Source organism: Microchirus variegatus, assembly GCF_963457635.1.
Source record: "Microchirus variegatus genome assembly, chromosome: 17".
Lineage (NCBI taxonomy): Eukaryota > Metazoa > Chordata > Actinopteri > Pleuronectiformes > Soleidae > Microchirus > Microchirus variegatus.
The window spans coordinates 6953946-6972763 of NC_139818.1; the positions used below are offsets into that span (position 1 = coordinate 6953946).

The window sequence follows — 18818 nt, forward strand, 5'->3', positions numbered from 1 at the left end:
TTGCAAACATTATATTTATCATAAAATAATAAAATAATTTATTAATAATAAACCATATTTAATTGATTTTTGACACTTGAAATTAGAATTCAATTACAATTAAAATGTGTCTCAATGTGAATAAACAAGTAAGACATTGTATCTTGTGAAAGATATTTCAAATGTTTCATTTAGGTTTTCCAGATTACACAGTATATGTTTTGTTAAGTGGGAGAATTTATTCTGAGGCCCACCTGCAATACCTCCAAGGCCCACCAGTAGTCACATTATATTAGTGTGAGTCCATCTGTTCCATATGAACAGCCTATGCTTGTAACTGTATAAATCTGATAAATATCTGTCTGTTGAAGTTTTTATTCATGTGGATAAACCTCTTGAGATCAAGCGTGGATTACAAAGTGTGTGTGTGTGTGTGTGTGTGTGTGTGTGTGGGGGGGGGGGGGGGGGGGCTCATAATCTGTCCCAGTTTGAGTTGCATCATTTTGTATAGTCTCTCTCTCAAATTACATAAGCTAGTACCTCGGATCCATTTGCTTCCATCCATCCACCTTTTACTGCATTCATATATTCACTCTTACAGTCACACCTTAGTGTGTCCAACTTACCGAATCACCATATTGCATGTTTTGGACTAACATACTTTCTCTCCTTATAAATGAATCAGGGACAACAGAGATGTTTATTACAACAGGAAATATCTTTAGGATGATATTCTATTTCATCTGTTGGCTTCTACTAAGAATCATCTGCCTCCATATTGAGTCAACTTTTCATTCAGGACAGTGAACTTTTCAGTTACCAAGTTACCTGTGTGTGTTATCACCAACCAACCATGTGTTATCATGCTTTGTCTTCACCTTATGCTGTGAAACCCCTCCACTGGTTCAGTTTACACACCTGTTAGTCACATTCATATCTGTATTTATGTTCCACATGTGGCTGTGTTCTGGAATTAGGAATCATTTTCTGGATATTTGTTCAGACAAAATGTGAATGCTTAATGATCAGAGGAATTTCCATGGAGACAGAGCTGCACTTTTGATAATATGCACTCAGAAACCCTCGTCCATCTGTAAGAAAAAAATAACGCCCAAACTATTTTTGTCCCTGGCCCACAGCTCACTGCTCACTAATCCATCCTTGACCTTTTTGCAAGTTGCAAGGATGCAGAGCTTAATATTGGTACACATATATAGATATAGATATAGATATATAGTTATAGATAAACACACACACCTCATGCGATTAAAAAGCTGTTAAAACTCTTAGTCTGTGTATTTATGCATATGTTTTTGTTGATAACTAATTGTGTGTAACTGTAACAGCTTGTTGGAGGGAAAACAGTATCAAGTACAAACATCCTCTGTTTTGTGTCAGTCCAACCTTACCTAAGCAGCCCAGGTGGGGGCGCTACTGGACACCGAATCGGGGGTAAACACACCACCACCACTCACACGGACCAATAGAATACGACGCAACAGCGGTTGCCTAGCAACGTAACGTAAACTTTGTGTAGAAACGATTCGCTGACTTGGAACTAAAGCTTTCAAAGTCATTCATACCTCTTTTTTTCTTTCTTTTGCTGCCGAACCTCAGCTAGCGTCCGTGCTAGGCTACGTTAGCATTTAGCAGGTGAAGCATGAGTGGAGGAAGAGCAGCAGAGGGAGCAGGCTGCGTCAGCTGGTGGGGCTTCAGTCCTGCTCTCGACCTGCTCTCAACAGGTGAGAAACAAGCTCCACACAGAATAAGCTCATTGTTCTTTACACAAACTTCTACAACTTTAGTTAGTTTAGTTAGTTTTAGTTTAGTTTTAGTGTGTATTATACGCTGCTGAGACTGCTGACAGGACTGTGGTGTTTTGTATCGAGTATATAGAGCTGCAACTAACGATTATTTTCGTAATCGATTAATCTGTCGATTATGTTCTCGATCAATCGATTAATCTGTCGATTATGTTCTCGATCAATCGATTAATCTGTCGATTATGTTTCTCGATCAATCGATTAATCGTTTGGTCCATAAAATGTCAGAAAATGTTGAAAAAAAACGTCGATCAGTGTCAAAGCTGGAAATGGTGATGTTCTCGAATGTCTTTGTTTTGTTCACAAACCAAAGTGATTCAGTTTGAATGATTTCTTTGTTTATGTGGAGCAAAGAAACCAATAAAATATTCACATTTAAGAAGCTAAAACAACCAGAAATCTGGTTTTAATCATGAAAAAAGCTTCAAACCGATTATTGATTATCAAAATAGTTGGCGATTAATTTAGTTTAATTAACCGTTTCAGCTCTAATTCAGTACATTTTATACGTCAGGGGTGTCAAACTCAATCGAAAAGCCAAAGAATATTATTATTGTGTCCAAGTCGTGGGCCAGATGAGGCCCGATAATATATATTAAAAAAAATCAGAACAAGCAAAAGTATAGAGTAAATAAAGAAACAAATCATGGATCAAATTTGAAAATAAAGACGAGTCACATTAAGATATATATATTAGTAAACACAACTATTTTAATATAATAAAATGAATTGCTTAACCCATGAAATAGCCTCAGAAGTGCTAAACATCAACTGATTTGTAGTTGTATACACATTAGACTCACAAACATATTTTTGAAATGTATGAATGATTTAGCACACGTTGTTGGTGCTATCTTTATTTGTATAGCCCATAGTTTACAAAACATAGTTTGTCTCACGGGACTTCACAGGGTTGGTAACATCCTCTGTCCTTAGACCTTCGACCAGGGTAAGGAAAAACCACCAGGGAAAAAACCCTTATAACAGGGAAAAAAGGGTAGAAACCTTAGGGAGAACCACAGGTGAGGGATCCACTCCCTGGACGGACAGACGTGCAGTAGATGTTACCCATTATACCCAGTATACGACATGTACACTGTTTTGTTCTCCATGTTGAATCGTCATAAGGAGAAAAGCAGATAGAAAAAAAATATATACAAACTAATAAAACAATTGACATCAAAACAGTTGGCAATTCATTTGGAAGGAGAAAAAGAGGAGGCGGAGGAAAGAGGAGAAGGCACTGATGCAACATTTCATGACCAATCGTTCCAGGCCCACAAAGAGACAAGAGACAAGGAGAGGAGGTCAATGTTCTGCTGGTTGGCAGCGGAGATCCACGACATATTCTGAAGACCATTGCTGGTTTGCAGAATGAACAAAGTCTTCATGTGAGTGTCTGTCTCTTAAACCAGTGGTTCCAAAAGACTGGGTTTGGGAGATGTCTATATGTTTTAAATAACGTGCATAACGTTAAGTTTTTACAGTATTACTTTGCCATACAGCTCTTGGAAATGACTTAATTAGTTACATTTATGGCTGTAAATTATGCACAAATTTGCTCTTGTCACAGTTATTGTAGTTTGCCTTCTTTAAAATGTTGCTCCCCATAGATAAAGTTTGGGAAACACTGTTTTAAACCATCTTGTTAGACCATGTTAGTATATACAGCCATTTTGTGTGTGTGTGTGTGTGTGTGTGTGTGTGCGTGCAGGTATGGGTGATAGAAAACAGCATGGAAGTGTTGGCTCGACAGCTGCTGCTCCTCTACCTGGCACTAATGCCCCAGGAGAGCATTGGACTTCATGGTGGGTTTGTAGCTGCTGAATGAATAATACCTTTAAGGGTTAAATGCAGCCTAAATCATTGGTTTCGTTGTATGTGTGGATTTTTGTTCACAGAGAAGACAGAGGTTTACCTGGAAGTGTTTGGGAACAGTGAGATCCGCAGTCAGACAGAGGAGATAGTGAAGCAGGCAGCGTCACAGCTGTCTCTGTGTGTCACTGAAACAGTGGACAGGGCTGCACACACCTGTCTGAACACAGCCCTTCTCAAGGTACAGTCATCGAAATCACTGAGAATATTCTTGGCTCCCCAAAACAACTAAAGATTATTTTCATAATCGACTGAACTGTCGATTATTTTCTCGATTAGTCAAGTAATTGCTTGGTTGAAGAATTGATTATAAAAATATATAAATTAAGATTTATATGTATATGTTTTAAATAACACACATAAAACAAAGTGTTATTGAATTTATCAAATTTGCCAATTCAAAGTAATATCTATTGTCACAGATATAGTATAGGCATGTGCCTGTACATTATTTGCTATTAATCCATCCATCCATCCATCCATTTTCCACCGCTTATCCGGGGCCGGGTCGCGGGGGCAGCAGTCTGAGAAGGGACGCCCAGACCTCCCTCTCGCAGGACACTTCCTCCAGCTCTTCCGGGGGGACCCCAAGGCGTTCCCAGGCCAGCCGGGTGACGTAGTCACTCCAGCGTGTCCTGGGTCTTCCTCTGGGTCTCCTCCCGGTGGGACATGCCCGGAGCACCTCCCGAGGGAGGCGTCCAGGGGGCATCCGATTCAGATGCCCGAGCCACCTCAGCTGGCTCCTCTCGATGTGGAGGAGCAGCGGCTCTACTCCGAGCTCCTCCCGGGTGACAGAGCTCCTCACCCTATCTCTAAGGGAGCGCTCCGCCACCCTGCGGAGAAAACTCATTTCAGCCGCTTGTATCCGGGATCTTGTTCTTTCGGTCATAACCCAAAGCTCATGACCATAGGTGAGGGTAGGAACGTAGATTGACCGGTAAATCGAGAGCTTTGCCTTTCGGCTCAGCTCCTTCTTCACCACAACGGACTGATACAGCGGCTGCAGTACCGATCCGCCTGTCAATCTCACGCTCCATCCTTACCTCACTCGTGAACAAGACCCCAAGATACTTAAACTCCTCCACCTGAGGCAGGATCTCTCCACTGACCCGGAGGGAGCAAGCCACCTTTTTCCGGTCGAGAACCATGGCCTCGGACTTAGAGGTGCTAATTCTCATCCCCGCCGCTTCACACTCGGCTGAAAACCGCCCCAGCGCATTCTGGAGTTCCTGGTTCGTAGGAGCCATCAAGACCACATCATCTGCAAAGAGCAGAAATGGAATCCAACCGCTCCCGAACTGGACCCCTTCCGGCCCCCGGCTGTGCCTAGAAATTCTGTCCATAAAAATAATAAACAGAACCGGTGACAAAGGGCAGCCCTGCCGGAGTCCGACATGCACTGGGAACAAGTCTGACTTACTGCCGGCGATGCGAACCAAGCTCCTGCTCCGGTCGTACAGGGACCGCACGGCCCTTAGCAAAGGGCCCCCGACCCCATACTCCCGGAGCACCCCCCACAGAATGCCACGAGGGACACGGTCGAAAGCCTTCTCCAAGTCCACAAAACACATGTGGACTGGTTGAGCAAACTCCCATGAACCCTCGAGCACCCTGCGAAGGGTATAGAGCTGGTCCAGTGTTCCACGGCCAGGACGAAAGCCGCATTGTTCCTCTTGAATCCGAGGTTCGACTATCGGCCGAACTCTCCTCTCCAGTACCCTGGAATAGACTTTCCCCGGGAGGCTGAGGAGTGTGATCCCCCGATAGTTGGAACACACCCTCCGATCCCCCTTTTTAAAAAGAGGGACCACCACCCCGGTCTGCCATTCCAGAGGCACTGTCCCCAACCGCCACGCAATGCTGCAGAGACGTGTCAACCAGGACAGCCCTACAGCATCCAGAGACTTAAGGTACTCAGGTCGGATCTCATCCACTCCCGGTGCCTTGCCACTGGGCAGCTTTCTAACCACCTCAGTGACTTCAGCTTGGGTAATGGATGAGTCGACCCCTGAGTCCCCAGCCTCTGCTTCCTCTGGGGAATGCGTGTCAGTGGGATTGAGGAGATCCTCGAAGTATTCCTTCCACTGCCCAACGATGTCCCCAGTCGAGATCAACAGCTCCCCACCCCCACTGTAGACAGTGTTGGCGGAGTACTGCTTCCCCCTCCTGAGGCGCCGGACAGTTTGCCAGAATCTCTTCGAGGCCGACCGGTAGTCCTCCTCCATGGCCTCCCCGAACTTTTCCCAGTCCCGAGTTTTTGCTTCTGCGACTGCTCGGGCCGCCGTCCGCTTGGTCTGTCGGTACCTGTCAGCTGCCTCAGGAGTCCCTCGAACCAACCAGGCTCGATAGGACTCCTTCTTCAGCTTGACAGCATCCCTTACTTCCGGCGTCCACCACCGGGTTCGGGGATTGCCGCCACGACAGGCACCGGAGACCCTACGGCCGCAGCTTCGAACAGCCGCGTCCACAATGGAAGTGGAGAACATGGTCCACTCTGACTCAATATCTCCAGCTTCCCTCTGGATCTGGTCAAAGCTCTCCCGGAGGTGGGAGTTGAAGACCTCCCTGACAGGTGATTCCGCCAGGCGTTCCCAACAGACCCTCACAACACGCTTGGGCCTGCCAAGTCTGTCCAGCTTCCTCCCCCGCCAGCGGATCCAACTCACCACCAGGTGGTGATCGGTTGACAGCTCAGCCCCTCTCTTCACCCGAGTGTCCAAGACATGCGGTCGGAGGCCAGATGACACGACCACAAAGTCGATCATTGACCTCCGGCCTAGGGTGTCCTGGTGCCACGTGCACTGATGGACACCCTTATGCTTGAACATGGTGTTTGTTATGGACAAACCATGACTAGCACAGAAGTCCAATAACAAAACACCACTCGGGTTCAGATCGGGGAGGCCATTCCTCCCAATCACGCCCCTCCAGGTCACACTGTCATTACCCACGTGAGCATTGAAGTCTCCCAACAGAACTACGGAGTCCCCGGTTGGAGCACTTTCCAGTACGCCTTCCAGGGACTCCAAAAAGGCCGGGTACTCCGCACTGCTGTTCGGCCCGTAAGCCGAAACAACAGTGAGAGACCTACCCCCCACCCGAAGGCGGAGGGACGCGACCCTTTCGCTCTGCGGGGAGAACTCCAACACATGGCGGCTGAGCTGGGGAGCTATAAGCAAGCCCACACCAGCCCGCCGCCTCTCACCTTGGGCAACTCCAGAGTAGTAGAGAGTCCAGCCTCTCTCAAGGAGTTGGGTTCCAGAGCCCAGACTGTGCGTGGAGGTGAGCCCGACTATTTCTAGTCGGTATCGCTCCACCTCCCGCACAAGTTCAGGCTCCTTCCCCCCCAGCGAGGTGACATTCCATGTCCCCATAGCTAGGATTGTTGTCCCGCGATTGGGCCGTCGGGGCCCCCGCCCACGACTGCCACCCATATCACATTGCACCGGCCCCTTATGGCCCTTCATGTGGGTGGTGGGCCCACTTGAAAGGGCGCCCACGTCGCTCTTTCGGGCTGAGCCCGGCCGGGTCTCGTGGGCAAAGACCCGGCCACCAGGCGCTCGCCTGCGAGCCCCCCTCCCGGGCCTGGCTCCAGGATGGGGCCCCGGTAACGCCAGTCCGGGCGACGTACTCGTCTTGATGTGATTTCTTCTCATAAGGGGGTAAGTGAACTGCTCTTCGTCTGATCCGTCACCTAGGACCTGTTTGCCTTGGGAGACCCTATTAAGCCCCGGACAACGTAGCTCCTGGGATCATACGGATACTCAAACCCCTCCACCACGATAAGGTGCCAGTTCAAGGAGGGGTTTGCTATTAATTATACACAAATTTGCTCTTGTGATGCTTTTTATTTCTGTTCTGGGTGAATTGCATTCTGCTGAAGGCATTATGGATTTATCAATTTTTGGCAAAATTGCCAAAGGTATCCTAATGTACCTTAAATGGTTGACAACAAAAAAGAAAAAAAAGAACTCGGGCTGGGCAATGATTAAATAATAATAATTAATATTAATGCGGTAGACACATTTTCTGCAGTATCACAAAAGTGAAGTATATATTAATAGTTTAGACTTTTAGATATAAGGACTTGACTGTTTTACTACAGATTTTGAAGTGTTTATTGTTTTTTAGTTTCTCAACTTTGACCAAGGAGCAAAAATCGAACTGTCTTACATTTATGACAGAAACGATCAATATTAAGCAACATCTTTATCAGAATAACCTGATATCTCCCTGTAGTCCATAATTGAGTTAATGTATACTTATTTCTTACTCTTCAAATACTTCTACAGTTCAAGGAGCGAGACGAGCTGGCCAGGATATTCAAATTGTGGATGGGACCTCAGGCTTCATCGTCATCTTCATCTGAGGGTTCTGCTCTTGTCCTCATGTCCAAAGCCTGGGATTGTCGGGTCAGGCAGCACCTCGGAACACGCTACGACGCCAAGAGAGGCTGTTTCGACTGGGACCTTTCCATGAAACTGCACGAGAAAGGGGTATACCTTTGTTTTTCATGTTTTCTTTTGGCTTGTTTTCCGGATGGTGTTGTCAACCCACAATAACCGGAAGATGTGATGTGTGCTCACTGTTTATGCAGTATATATACTTACGGTATTCACCCAACACGCTGAAGCGATAACTAGAGCTATAAGCATGTTTCTAGCATCAGACGTTAGACCTTATTCAGTGGTGGAAAACCCTGGATTTCAGCATTTACTGGTTATTATTACACTCATATTGTTAACAAATGAGTTGTCAGTAAGGCCTTAATGTGGTGCATTGCAAACAAAATGATGCACATAAAATCACTCGGGACACATGTAGACAATCAAAATGGGAAATAAAACATTGAATTAGTTATCATGACATGAAACCAATGATCCTAGACTAAACTAGTCTAGTATAAATTTGCTAGACCGATTTGTGCTAAAAGAGAGAAAAAAAATATTGAGAATCGAATCGTGATCATCAAACTGAATGAAGGATTTGGAGAATTGTGACACCCCTAGTAAATAACTGGGGCTGAAATGAGCTTCTCCTGTTTTTATGATGATTGTTCACTGGTCAAAGGGACAAAGTATGCTCATTTAAATGTGTTAACTGTTTACATCAATGCACAAATCTGGGTGTGGGTCTTTAGTGTATTACAGAACTTTTCTGAAGGTTGTGAAGTTCTGCTTGTGCTGTGATGGAAGCTCATTCTGAACACTTGTTCTGCAGTGTGGCGTCATCAATAAACAAGAATATGTACGATGGCGGGAATGTGGTTTGGCATTTGAAATGAGGGAAGGTGTTTACCAAGTAACCAATCCCAGCCTGCTCTCGTTCAGAGTGTTCAGTCAGGTGAGTCCTGCTGTTTTTCATGCTGCATGATGCTTCACCATAAAGGAAAGTTAGAGTGCCTGTAGAGTGATAAAAATAGGTAATAGTGTAGGGAGCAGGTGCAGTGACTCACAGTAAATGGGAAAACCATTGATAAAGTGCTCTGAGGCTTAATATATCATCACAGTGTTTGAGGAGCTATGTTAACTATGGCTCCAGGTGTTAAAGGGCACTGAAGAAGACTGGAGAGAAACTGTTTTCAGTCTTTACTCCATAATTCTTTGCTAAGCCCCTTTTCTAGCATATTTAATGTCTAAAGAGGGAAAACTGTCTTTAACTGTTGTGTATGTGTTGACAGAGAGGGAACAATGTGTCTGTTAGGGGTTACTGGGGAGACATAGTGTCCAGTCCCTACCTCTGCTTTGGCATTGAAAGTGATGACAGGAGCCAGCTGAAGACGCATAATAAGCAACATGTCAAGGTACATTTTACACTTGAAATGGCAGAAATTATATGTATGTGTATTTATATTAAATTAATCATTTGATCTTGCCGTCTGTTTCATATCACCAGACAGCCCAGGATGTCTCCTTTGCAAATGTGCAGGTGTTGTTCCAGGCTTTGTCCAGTAGACGGGGCAGTTCTTCCATTTTTCCGTCAGATACAGAACAACAGGAGCCATCGACACACACTGACCAAAGATCTATCACCGTTAATGGTCAGTCAGTGACTGCTGACACCTGCAGCTATGTGACTTCAAATAATTTAGTTCAGGCTACGACCAAAATAACAGGAACTGGTCAAACATTGGTAAACAATAACGTTTACGTTGCATTTTCAAGCTGCTGTCCGTAAAACGTGTTTGTCCAAACAACTCTAAGATTCTGACAGTTATCACTGATCTAAAGCCTTTGCTTCAGTAACAAAAACACACTAATCTAGGAGAAACTTTTCCAGTAACTTTATTGTGATATACAAGGAGCCAGAGCTCCACAATGAGGCAGTCCTCTCTGCTCATGAGGTTAATAAATGCTAATTAAAAACATTCTTCATACAAACGTTTATGCAGACATATAAAAGGAATGTGAGTGTTCAAGTTTTTCAGTCAAACAAGATGGAGAAAGACAAGAGTGGATAGTGGATGATTAAATGCAGTATAAGGCAGTAATGCATGACATTGTTTTCCATTAAAAAAGTAACTTTTAAGTTTAAATTCAGAAAAAAATCATATGATCTCACATACTCATTCATAACATACAGCATGTCAGAGCATAGGCGTCATAGGGCATAGGGACATGAATGAAACCACAATGAGAGTTTCAAATTAGTAAGAAATAAGAAATGAGTCAAATTGACCCGATCAGAGTTGTGGTGTCTGAGGGTGCAAAAGATTTAGTTTAGATCTATTTGTTCTGCTCAGGTACAAAAAAAAAAGATGAGATGATCACTTGATCCAAGTGACATATTTTACCAGCACAGACTTAATCAGGGACACATCAGCATGTAGAATATTGGAGCCATGGCTTTGACTCACAACCGTCTATTTGGAGGATTAAACATTATGGATGCCAACTGTCCAGCACCAACCAACCAGCCAATTATTTTACACAGAAGAGTATCTGTATACTTTGGACATGCAACTGCCATTTATTATGTATATGTCAGGGATTAGGAATAACTCTATTATTCCTCATTTTGAATCTGCATCTACTGGTGAATGTCCAACAAAATGACCAACATAACCCTAATGGATTTGATTATTTTCAGACTTGATGCGTCTCAGTGGGATCGCTGTGACTTTCCTGCCCGTGGACTCACTTTACAAGCTGCCACAAAAAACTAAATATTCCCACTTCTTCAACATCATTTACCTCTCTCTCAGGTGAAAACTCTGTGTGTTTGTGTGTTTAAGCATCCTGGGTTATCTCCAGGTACTCTGATATCCTATTACAGTCCAAAATCATGTAGAGATTAACTGGACACAGCATTTTTCATCAAATATATATATCTATATTCATATATATATGTATATATATATAGTATACTATTGATTTAATTTCTCCATCTCTGTTTCTCTCTTGGTCTTTGTGCTGTGAAGCTGTGTGCACCAGTTGGGCCCAACCATCGCACAAATTGCAGCATCAGACGCCGTGGTTGTCATGGAGCTGGCCAAGTGAGGGTTTTTATAGTAGCTTGTTACCATGGTAACAGTACAGTCACCAAGTCCAGTGTCCAGTGACGCCTTACTTTTTTTGTAACACATCCTGTTTTGGACGGTTGGAGGTGACTGTGATGTGATTGACTGTCACTGTGTGTCTTGTAGGTACATTTTGGATCTGAACAAAGAGCAAGAGGCCGGCTTTGCAAAGAAAGCAGCGATCCTCGCTCAAGAGGCCGGACTTGAACCGTGGCATGAGGGGGAAAGTGATGACGCACATGCTGTTTTCATACCACAGAACAAGAAGTGATGATGCTTTCCTTTGCTCCAACTTTTCAGGTCTCCATTAATACCTTACTACACTAGACTAGACACTGCTTGGTTATTCTTTCACAGGGAAGTTTGTCATTGAGAGGCAGTAGCACAGTGATAACTACAAATTATTCTTTGATTATTTAATATATTTTTTCACGTATACCATAAGGGTTATATTTCAGCTGACACGTGACTTGAGTTGAGATTGTGCAAGGTATTACTTATCATTAGTAACTTAGCTTAACCCTTGTGCCTCATAAGCATTAATTAACCATTACTGAATGCTTTTTGGACCCTTATTGTAAAGTGTAAACATGTATCCCTGAGGAAACGCATAACCGTGGTAAATAAGCATTAACCACTATTAGTTGGAATGTAGTTGAAGAAATTATATAAAACATTTTACACATTTTATTTAAAACACATTAAACCAGATATTTACATCTCGACCTGCACAGAGGAGAACTTGGAACAACATGGAACAAAAATAACATTATGGTGAGGCGGCCTCTATCTACCCAATCTGTAAGTGAGGCCCCTCACCATGTTGTTATTTTTGTAAAACCAACCGATAGTGAATACAGTAAGCTGAAAAATGGAATGACATACTTAAAGGTTAAAATTATCAATTTAATGGTTATTTAATTGATCGTGGCTATTAGTTCACATGTGTTGTTACAGGAATCATGTTGTTTTCATGGATGCTTTTTGCTTGACTTTCCATTCACTGATATACTGTATGCTAATCATCAACAATGTTGTAAAATACAATGTTTTGCTGTCACAGTACTCGGGGATTATATATATTATTATCCAAGAAAATAATGACAACATTTTTATACTTTTATGATGATTAAAAAAACTATTCCATTGAATATTAACCATGAATAGGATTTTTTGGTCTCATTGTATTTTGGTTTAAATGTCAAAGTTCAAATTTGTAACTGTTTTGTAGAGGAGGTTTACTTAAGCTAAATTATCAGTATAATTACAATTTATGGTCAATATAATCTATCTATAAAGCAAGTTGTGTCTGTGATGGGCATATCATGCTGACCAACAGTCAGATTGACCTAATATTTTGGATATGGGTCATACACTTTATATATTAACACGAGACAAGAATCCACCTCTTTGTACATCCAACCTTCACACACAGCCTCATTTGGCCATAACTGAAAAATCTTCTTCAGCTGCCACTATAGGAATACATACTTCCTACAGGCACTGCACTAGTAATCATAAAATATTAAAAATAAAGTCAGGCCAGAAAACCTGCAGACTCTAACATGATCATATTATTAGGAACAATAACAACGTGTTAAACGTAGTTTTATAACTCCAGATCCTTATCGGATATCAGCGAACACAGCGAGATCTGCCGATAAGACTAATGACTACAATAGTAGACTGAAAAAGCTTCTACCTCCTTGACTTCAATGCTAGCGCCCCCTATAGCTATGTTTAATGCTTATTTATTTTGAACAATAAAGATATTTGATTTCCACAAATCTGCTGCGACATAAGTATGAAAAATAGTACGTTCATTTCACTACAGAAGAGACTTAATGCCCGCTGCAGTTGTATACACATACACACACACACACACATATACGTATATGCACATAAACACACACATATATACTGTAGGGTTACCATTGTGTTTTACTGACAAAAACATTTTAAAAAATCATGAAAGTACATACATGTCACGCAAACCAAGAGCATGGATGAATTAATAAATGGAAGGATAAATGTATATATAATTCAAAGCATTTTCACTGACACTTTACTTTATCCTTAACATAACTTATCTTTATCTTGTCATTTTAACTCACAAAAACATTTGAACTCGTGAGTTCACGTTTACTTCCTAGCTTCAGACAAATGACAGGACTGGCCTCCTCAAAATTGTCCACGTAACATGAGCCTTGATTGGATATCACTCCAGCACATTTATGTGACCAGCGAACCAAATCGAATCAAGGGTTTATTTGCCTTCATTCATAATTTGCACATTTTAAAATGCTTTTCTGCATTTGTGCAGACTCGAAAATTCTATTATGAGCTTGTTTTCCCCAAGACCTTTTCAAAGACTCTCTTGGAAAGCCCATGTGAGCAAACACAGGTGGGGTTACCATGGAAACCATGGCCCTTTTTGCTGCATCAATACAAGAGAGAAGTATGGAGTCTGCTCACCGTGATTATGGAGTGTGAAGCTGCCTACAGACACAAGAGTGTGTGGAAACTCAAACGTCTACAGAAGTCGCTCTTCAGAGGGTTTTCTTACCAACTCCGTAGTCTAATCTCTTGATAATCCACAAGTGAGCTCATGTGAGAACCCAGCAGAAGGAACTCTGGATAGAGTCCTGTCATCTGTGACCCAGGCTTCACTGGTTCTTGACCCCGATCAGGTTCTCTCTGCTCACATGAATGTGTTTGATGTCTGTACTCGTTTCTCCAGTCATTGTGCAGAAATCCATCCATCCATCATCTACCGCTTTATCCACCGGAGGGTCGCGGGGGTGCTGCCATAGGCGGGGTACACTCTGGACAGTTGGACAGTCCATCGCAGGGCCACATATAGAGACAAATAACCAATCTCCTCTCACACCTAATCACCTAATTCACCCAAATCTGCATGTTTTTGGACTGTGGGAGGAGAAAACCCACGCACACACAGGGAGAACATGCAATCTCCATGCAGAAAGGCCCTTGTTCCAACCTGGGCTCGAACCCTGAATCTTCTTGTTGCAAAGGCAAGAGCGCTAACCACTACGCCAACCGTGTGGCTAAATAGTTCAGACGTGTGCATCCTGTTGCAAGGGCAGTTCAAAGAGCTATGCACGTGTCATTCATTGTGCATGTTTCTTTGTTGCCATTGACCTGTGAACCATTTGCATCAGCCATTGAACACTGCAGATTATTTTATTTATGTGGTTCTGTTTAGAAGCCGTGTCCTGTTCCTCATGCAGGGTAAGAACCAGGTTGAGTCAGCTGGCCAATCCTTTCTCATCAATGTTATTTGCACAAGACAAACAGTGATGGTGGAAGAAAGAGATGTGTAACCTAGTGAGTATTAATGCATTCCTGTCATCACTACAGCAGGGAATGTGTATATTTCAGATTTAAAAAGTGATGCTTTCAAAGAGTGCTGAGTCATGACTGTTGGGTTCATTTGTGGTCAGACACACCAGCAGCAGACGACATGTTAAAAACACTCTTTTCAGTCCCATACAATGGTCTCTGAGTATGAACATGGCATTTCAGATCAGTGAATCTGAATAAACTTGAGCACATGCACAAAAGGAAGCACAATGTTTGTCTTGCAAATGAGTCTGAGGCACCGAGATTAATTAGAATTTGTTTGTATTTGCACACACAAAAATGTGACCTCTATTGCATGTATTAACCCCATTCTTTTTTACACATTAGGAGCAAACACATACACAAAGTGAGCGCAGGGGCCGTGGGCAGCACTTATCTGTTGAACCCGATGTAGTGACTGTAATTTAGTAGAAAGTTTTCAAAGCTGGACGTTTCTCTGTGCATTGCCATGAAAACAGGGACAATAACTGTAACATAAACTGAGTAAAGCAGGGCTTATTTCATAGTTCAGGTATTTGTAAGGTGGGTTGTATGAGGCACTGACTCAGCACTGACTGTGTGGTGTGTGTTAAGATCCTCTGACCCACAGCCTCAGTTGCACTGAAAACATGTAAGAGAAACCAGATTTAAACCACTTAAATCTACACAAACTTCATTAACCCTTTAACACATGCCATTTTTGTTTGTAGCTGAAGAAATATGTATTTGATAAACAGATTCATCAGAATATAATATTTATATATCAAATGAAATGCATTTTTAAAGCTGTTAAACCATTGTATTTAACTTGTTTTTCAGACAAAAATATTCTCTCTCCATACACATTAGATCAGGAGTGCACTCTCAGTTTTACACACTTGTTTATCAGCTATCAAGTCTATTTTCTATGAAAATGACCAAAGCACCCAGGGCACAGAGCACAAAGACACTGCATGCAGATGTACTTGGTTTTTCGTGCACATGCAGCATCATGGCATCTTTTTGCATGTTTTGCTTCGGTAAGCTGTGGCCTACGGTCTCCAGGGCCAAATCTGATCTCAGTGGGTGCCTTGGAGTGCTGTGCAGTTCAAAAGAGGTGGGGTGGCACTCGATCTTCCCCTTGTTTATGTTTGGATGGAACTTATTTGTATTTATGCATGGGCTGCAGATGCCTTGAAATGTAGGAGATCCTTCTTTTCCAATCCAGTCATTCTGTAGAGATGCCGGGCAGTTACAGTTGTCATTTTTTGATTCCACTGAATGCGTGTGTTCTATTTTCACCACAGGATGATGAGGACAGAAAGTCGGACAACGTTAAAAGCATTATTGTCAGAATAAAATCTCCTGTTTTTTTTTTTAAATTGTGTGTTTCAATTATTGCAAAGATAGGTTTTTTGTAATGGTTTGGGGCTATAATCGTAATTGAAACACAAGTTTGGATGAAGTGCACAGCTCTGAAATACAGACTCCTGAGGTCTGGGACGAGTTCTCTCTCTGTCCTCAGAGGCAAAACTAAACATGGAGAAGCAGAGTTTGGTTTCTTTGCTTTACCAATCTGGAACAAACTCCCACAGAGTTACAGAACATTTCTATGCATCAGTGTTGAAGACTTTCTTCTTCTTTTTTTTTTTACCACAACATAATAAATTAAATAATTACTACTATCTACTATTTAGGCCTATTTTTATAGACAAAAAAAGGATAGAAAGACTCCCTTGTGCTTTTTATTTTTTACTGCTTTTTCAGTCTTTCATGTTTTTAGTAAAGAACAGTGAATGTGCCTTGTTTCACCATAGCATCAACAATAACAGAGGTCAGTGAATTCTTCAGCTCGCCCCGGACACACACTTTTGTGAAATGTAAATGTTAATTTGCTTCGATCAAGGGCAAATGACATTTCCATAAAGACGAACAGAGCCTTTACCTTGAGGAAAAATAAAGAGGAAGTGAAGCAAGAAAGACGGACGGGTGGAAGCTTCAGCCTTCAGGAGAAAACCACTGTGTACCTGCACAGGTAAGACGTATTATGTTTAGTTATTTATATAACAGAATTTACTAGTTTGTATAATCTTTAAAATAAATAAAGCTCATAAAAAAAAGAAATTGGCTAGTCCAATAAATATTGCATCTGTCATTTAGGTTTTCATCAGCGTATGTTTGTCATTCTTCCTGCCACAGATCAATCGGAATTTTGTGTGAAGACTTATCCGTTAACTGTTAACTGATGGCGTCACAAAAAAATAACCGATAATCTGAGAGCTCTTGATAACACCACTGTTCATTTAACAAACACCCATATTCTCTTTTTCAGAAAAAAAAAACATGTCTCAACATTTGCTGATCATACTGTTAACTTCAGGTAGGTGTAAAATAATAATAACAATAATAATAATGTAAAATACTCATAATAATAATATTAATTGAAATTATATTTTGATGGTGTCCCCAAGGTTTGGTCGCATTTTGTTCCTGCGGTAATTACGAATATTACCTGGTAGATGAAAACATGTTTTGGGAGGAGGCTCAGACATTTTGCAGGGACAACTTTATAGATCTAGCCACCATCAGCAACACTGAGGACATGGAGCAGGTGAAGGACTTGGTACAAGCCAGCAATGTGAATTCAGAGATGTGGATCGGTCTACGCGAGACCGGGCCTGCATCCTGGCTTTGGTCAACATCAACAAGTCAAGGAGTGGTCAACTACAACAACTGGGCCACGGCTCCTGCTTCCACACACTGCTGTGGAGGCATGAGGAATGATGGGAAATGGCTCAGTGCGCCTTGTGGCTCAGCTCTGCCATTCGTCTGTAAGGGAGGTCAGTAAGAATGTTTTATTTATGTTTTATTTTATGTTGTTACAGTACTATGGTGAATTACAAACATTATTGTCAGGTTGACTGAGACATTTTCATTTCCCTGTACATACAACAGACCACATTCTCTCCCACCATCCCTCCTCTGACAACCATGTTTCCTCCTCTACATTACCCTTTATATAGTGAGGCACCATAAAATGCAGCCTTTTGAATAATAGTATACGATACAATAATAATAACATTAACATTAAAAATATTAATATTATATGAATGACTTTACTTAAAGCGGAACTAGACCGGAAGTTCCAATTAACGCTGTTTTTTTTCTGCGTCATTACCTTGTTTATGAAGCCCTGAAGGTTCTAAACAAACAGTTCAGCCATTGCTGAGAACGCTGTGTTTATTGTAATCTCGGGCTCAGCGAGATCTCTGAAAATCACGTTATAGTTACGTAAACAGCGGTTCTCCCGAACAGCAGATCGTCCTGCTCCAGGCACTAGTCCGGGCACATCCGGTTGCGTACATTGAACCGCAGAAGAAGAATAACGTCCGTTGTGGAGGTGTTTCACGAGCAAAAGTGTCTTCTGACTCTGGGTCTGACTCCGGGTCAAAGTCATAAAAGGGACTGCGGCGGGGAGTCGTGAATAAGCTATTTCCAGAGGGGAGGAGCTGTGCTTCTGAGAGCGGGTGTGCTGAATATGTCACTTCCCGAGATTTATGTCTAAAATATCGCGGCTGACAAGTGCTTCAAAAAGGACCGATTTCTATCGGCTCGTTTACAGCAACTAGGAGGTTTTTTGACCATAAAAACAAGTTAATGTATGTAAGTAGACCTCCATAACTAACATATATGTGCAACAGGACCACTCTATGTGACCTTTAATAAAGTTCCTTGGGGCACCACCACTTTAAAGAAAGGAAAAAAAAATTCCTGATTCAGTCTCATGAATGTGGCCGATCACCAATTTGGATTATGATTAATCCATTTAATAATTGACAAATCACAATACCACATCAATAGTTAGCTTTAATTAAAGAATTGAAGTTCTACAGCGAAGAGGTTGGCAATATTCACACTTTAATCAGACCAGACCGAGAGCGGAAATTAAGAAGCACGGACATCACTAACATCATCCATCCATCCATTATCTCCTGCTTTATCCTCCACGGGAGGGTCGTGGGGGTGCTGTGTCTATCTCAGCTGACATAGGGCGATAGGTGGGGTACGGTTCACCAGTCCATCACAGGGACACATACAGAGACAAAAGAGCATTCACTCACACTCTCACACCTACAGTCAATTTAGAGCGACCGATTTATAACATCATATCAATGGAAATCTAGACGTAACAGCGTTCTTATGCATCCTATACTAGGCCCAGTTACTTTTGTTGTTGTTTTTTAAGTTTGTACATAACATACATGCTTCTTGTCTGTCTG

At 42.2% G+C, this 18818-nt stretch overlaps 2 protein-coding genes across 2 annotated transcripts; both read left to right on the top strand.

Annotated features, from left to right (window-relative positions):
* Positions 1-1639: 1639 nt before the first annotated feature.
* dnaaf3l (dynein axonemal assembly factor 3 like) lies at positions 1640-11467 on the top strand (the record flags this gene model as incomplete). The annotated part of the gene is made up of 11 exons (XM_083903411.1): positions 1640-1721; positions 3078-3193; positions 3517-3610; positions 3704-3858; positions 7970-8173; positions 8898-9020; positions 9358-9480; positions 9573-9717; positions 10767-10881; positions 11098-11172; positions 11323-11467. The coding sequence occupies 11 exons, from the start codon at positions 1640-1642 to the stop codon at positions 11465-11467; spliced, it is 1377 nt and encodes a 458-aa protein (XP_083759537.1).
* A 5598-nt stretch (positions 11468-17065) lies between these two features.
* On the top strand, positions 17066-17386 carry LOC310938793 (snaclec 3-like; the record flags this gene model as incomplete). The annotated part of the gene is made up of 1 exon (XM_083903412.1): positions 17066-17386. The coding sequence occupies one exon, from the start codon at positions 17066-17068 to the stop codon at positions 17384-17386; it is 321 nt and encodes a 106-aa protein (XP_083759538.1).
* Between the last annotated feature and the right edge of the window lie 1432 nt (positions 17387-18818).